This window comes from Hevea brasiliensis, chromosome 3, assembly GCF_030052815.1.
Source record: "Hevea brasiliensis isolate MT/VB/25A 57/8 chromosome 3, ASM3005281v1, whole genome shotgun sequence".
In the NCBI taxonomy this organism is placed as follows: Eukaryota; Viridiplantae; Streptophyta; class Magnoliopsida; order Malpighiales; family Euphorbiaceae; genus Hevea; species Hevea brasiliensis.
Genome location: NC_079495.1, coordinates 6,137,751 through 6,142,301, shown reverse-complemented (window position 1 = coordinate 6,142,301; position 4,551 = coordinate 6,137,751). Strand labels below are relative to the sequence as shown.

The window sequence follows — 4,551 nt, the reverse complement described above, 5'->3', positions numbered from 1 at the left end:
TTAGGAAAAGTTTGAAATTTTTAAAAATTATAATATTTTATGTTATTGATAAATTCAAAAGCTAACATCTTATAAAATTTTTAGAATTTTAAAAACAAAAATGGAAATTTAGTTTCATAATAAAAGAATAATGGGTTGGATAGCTGATAATTTTAAAATAGTAAATATATAATATAAAATAAGAAAAATTTTTAAATTTTTATAATTTGTATATGAATACTAATCAATCAAAAAGAAAATATTTTATTTATAAATTACTCATAAATTGACTTATAAATTATTAATTAAAATAATTCTTAAAATTATTATTTTTATAATAATTTATATTTAGGTATAATTTTTTATTATAAAAAATTGAAACATATTGATTGATTTCCAAAATTAATTTAAAAGTTGATGCAAAATAATCTTTTAATTGTTCTTAAAACAATAAAAAAAAATATTAGATATTTTGATATATTAATATAATACAATTCATCTCATCGATATTATATATTTTTACTTTTCTTAAGAATAGTGAAAGTCTCGCTCCCTTTAGTTATATATTTTAAATGATTTCTTTGATTGAATATATTTTAATAAGTCATATGTTTCTTTGAAGTAAATACATATAATAAATATTAGCAATTTTGAATTTATTATGAAATTTTAAAATTTTTAAACGTTTCTTATATATAATGCAATTTATATCAATCTTAAAAATAAAATTTAAATACGTTCATCTGTTTATTTGATTCAAACTCTAAGTTTCTAATGTTTGAATATTAATCTCATTATTTGATTGATTCTATAAATTTAACGTGATCATATGAAAATGGGTCAATATATTTTAACAGTGTTTAATAATCAATGGATCTTAGAAAATAATTTAGATTGAAGATATTAATTCATTATAAATTGAATATATAATAGCTAATAAGTTTAAATTACATTATAATCTATAAATAAAAAAAAAGATTTTTTATTAAATTAATAAAATAACTACATATATATTTATATTTATTGAAAACTACAATAGAAATTGAAAAATAATAATAATAATAATAATTTTATGTATTAATATTATTATGATTTATGAAGGATGAATGGGGAGGATAGGCGCATTTGCGGGTGATAAGGGAAAGGAAATATTATTATTTATTTTATTAGTGATGTTGGTCCTTAGTGTGGGGCTTTGGATCCAAAATTAAAGTGCAGCTGGGCTTTGAATAGAAGAATCTGTAGAGCACAACATACCAAATTTAAGCAAAACGAAGAGTCAGGGATAAAAGAGTCTTTTTGCCGTTCTTAGGCTGTCTTTTGGTAGAGTATAATAACCCGATCAGAAATAGGGCTTCAATCAGAAGTTATTCTCTGTTCCTGGTCGCTGAGAGCCGCTTCGCCCTCTCTCTCTTCTCACTCAGTCTCTCTTCTCACTCAGCTCTTGGAATTACAGGTTTTCTAGCCTATGTCTTGCTACGATTATCTTTTGTCTACTCTGGAATCTTTCTCTCGTTTGCTTACCATTATGTATTATGTTTTCAGGTAAGCAATGGCGGCAACCTTGGCAGCGACGCCAGTGACGGGAGAACCTACTCAGCCTTACAACGAGGTTAAACTCTTCAACCGATGGACCTTTGAGGAAGTTCAGGTTATAAGTTGCTTCTCCTGTTCACTCTCAATCATTTTAATTATTTTTTTTATTATATTAAGTGTATTTTGCTTCTGATTGATGTTTGGATTAGAACGTGGTTAAATCTTATTTGCAATTGTATGTATATGTTGATCTGTGTTATTATGATTTTTTTCTGTTTATCATTTGATCTGCTCTTCTGGGTTTTGAGTAATCTCTGGTGGTTTAATATGTGTTGTCCAGTTCCATATTTTATTCTCTGTTTTGTATAGAGTTGTGTATAGCTTATTGAATGTAATCTTTTTTAAAATGAAATATCACAGATATTAGAGATTGTGTGGTGTTTCTGAGTTTGTTGCTTTTTGTTTGGATTCGTTCTGTTTTGCTTTGTGCCGGCCAATTGTGAATGTCGGGTAGTTTTCCAAGTCCCAACTTTAATTTGGGTTTTTTACTGTGAAAATTTGCCTATAAATTTTTGTGTGGGACGTTCTTAACAAAGATAGCGGTCAAAGGATGAATAACGCAATTCTAGATAATTTGTTTGCTTTATGTGCCTTCTTGCATGTCTCAATTGAGGGAAGAAGTTAAAGAATTGTGATAATTTTGTGGTTAGGAAGTATATAGCCGTGGCACTGAGATATTGTTTTTTGGTTGCTTTTGCTTGTCTTGTTGAGGGCCCAACTGGTTAGGCTTAATTGTAACTGTATATAATGTGAGTAGCCACATACAGACATAGCAAGGCACACCTCATCTAAGTTGTTTCTTGTGCTTTACTGAAATTGTCATAGGTATTAACATTTGCTTTATTGTGCCTATCCAGAGCTCCACCCCCTTTTTGAAATATCACAGCCTATTGTTGTTTTAGGCTCCGTTTGTTTTACAGAAAATATTTGCCTAAAAAACATTTTTGGTATTTTCTGTTGTCTGGGAACACTTAGGAAAATTGGTCAATGAAAAGTATTTTTCATTTTTCTGGTCAAAGGAAAATTAAGTCATTTCTAAGGAAAATGGCTTTCATTTTTTAAAAGAGAATGTTATTTTCTATTTTCTAAATTTTGAAAATCTTATTAAAATGTGAACACACTTATACATATATGAGATAAATAAGTATTATTAATTTAATATTACAACCAGAAAATATTTTTATGGAAAATATTTTTTTGGAAAATATTTTTCATATTTTACATATAAAGTCATTTTTCCGCGAAACAAACGGAACCTTAATATGTTATCTTTTATTTTTTGGGCTTGAATAATTTGATGAACTTTGGCTTAAACTGATGGTTGCTGCCTCATGGGACTGCACCTGCTAGTGCTAGTTCCATGGCTTTGCAAACTGATTAGCCAGTCAAATATATGTTCTCAATTAGATCATATAAAATGCCCTCTGGATCTTGAATCTTTAATATGACTATGGTTTTTATATCTGTGTGTTGGGGCCATATTGCTGTGATCTTTAAAATTAATATGTTAAGATCTATCTTCTCAATTAGGGTTCATTGTTGAATTTTTTGTGCATCAGGTTAATGATATTTCCTTGAGTGATTACATTGGAGTCCAACCAGCTAAGCATGCAACCTATGTTCCGCACACTGCTGGGAGGTACTCAGTCAAGCGTTTCAGGAAGGCCCAGTGCCCAATTGTAGAGAGGCTTACAAACTCATTGATGATGCACGGCAGAAACAATGGGAAAAAATTGATGGCAGTTAGGATTGTGAAGCATGCTATGGAAATCATTCATCTCCTAACTGATCAAAACCCAATCCAAGTTATCGTGGATGCCGTGATTAACAGGTGCATTATTTGGTTTTATGCTGGAGTACAATTGGATGTTGGGTTTACTCTGGATATTTAAAGTTCATTGCATGATGTCCCTGTTTTTGTAGGCATTTGGATTTTATGTTTCCTACCTTTATCTATTTGACTCAATTTTTTCTTTGTTTCGGTCAATGTTGTATTACTAAAGTGGGCCCCGGGAAGATGCCACTCGAATTGGTTCTGCTGGTGTTGTCAGGCGTCAGGCTGTGGATATCTCTCCTCTGAGGCGTGTTAACCAGGCCATCTACCTCCTTACCACTGGTGCTCGTGAAGCTGCTTTCAGAAACATCAAGACTATTGCAGAATGTTTGGCAGACGAGCTCATCAATGCTGCAAAGGGCTCTTCCAACAGGTTGAATTTCATTCTTATTTTTCATATTCTCTCTTTCTGAACAGTTGATATCTGTTCTGCTTACTTCTGGTCATGACCCACCCTGCGTTTTCAGTTATGCTATCAAGAAAAAGGATGAGATTGAAAGAGTTGCTAAGGCCAACCGATGAGATATCAATGCCAGATGGGGATGGCAGTGGAAAAAGTTTTTTGCTTGTCTCAGGATTTTTTTAGTTCTGTTGTAAAATTTTGAGCATACTAATGATGTTCGCCTGGTGTTTATTTGTGCTAACGATTGCTTTCCTTTTATTTGGAGTTTTATCATGTTATTAAGAATGCATTAGCAACTTAAAGTTGCTCAAATTTTGCGTTTTCTTTTTATAAATATCATGAATTTTATTTGTGTGTGTGTTTTCAATTTGTAATGGCATGTGTGTATCATAGCACAGATAAATGCTCGTCTTTGGTGCTGTGGGCCTCGAGATGATTTACTGGATTTGGTCAACTCGCTTCTATTTTGTTTTTTGGAATCTGTTCATCATTTCTATTTGTGCGGAAAAAATGTTATTGCAAAATGCTTATTAATGACTTCTAAATTCTAATTTAAGTATTTTAGTTATAAAAATTTTAAAATGCCAAAATGCTTTTTCAAAATTTTTAATCAAATTTAATGTGTTTTTCTTTTGGGTATAAATCTAGTTTTTATTATTCACGAATTGTTTGTATAAAATTTCGAAAGTGGAGTTTTTATAACGCAGGAAGTGGTTTGTCTGAGAAAGCCTTCGACGCT

General features: G+C 30.6%; 1 protein-coding gene across 1 annotated transcript; it reads left to right on the top strand.

Annotated features, from left to right (window-relative positions):
- The first annotated feature begins 1,291 nt into the window (after window positions 1–1,291).
- Window positions 1,292–4,172, top strand: LOC110668389 (40S ribosomal protein S5). The gene is made up of 5 exons (XM_021829593.2): window positions 1,292–1,435; window positions 1,525–1,630; window positions 3,135–3,406; window positions 3,579–3,782; window positions 3,877–4,172. The coding sequence occupies exons 2-5, from the start codon at window positions 1,532–1,534 to the stop codon at window positions 3,929–3,931; spliced, it is 630 nt and encodes a 209-aa protein (XP_021685285.1). The 5' UTR covers window positions 1,292–1,435; window positions 1,525–1,531; the 3' UTR covers window positions 3,932–4,172.
- Window positions 4,173–4,551: the final 379 nt, after the last annotated feature.

Excerpts from the sequence above, each read along its gene's own strand:
- LOC110668389 (XM_021829593.2), top strand. The coding sequence starts at position 1,532 with ATGGCGGCAACCTTGGCAGCGACGCCAGTGACGGGAGAACCTACTCAG. Across the intron at positions 3,407-3,578 it reads GTGGATGCCGTGATTAACAG|TGGGCCCCGGGAAGATGCCA; the intron begins GTGCATTATTTG and ends GTATTACTAAAG. Across the intron at positions 3,783-3,876 it reads GCAAAGGGCTCTTCCAACAG|TTATGCTATCAAGAAAAAGG; the intron begins GTTGAATTTCAT and ends CTGCGTTTTCAG.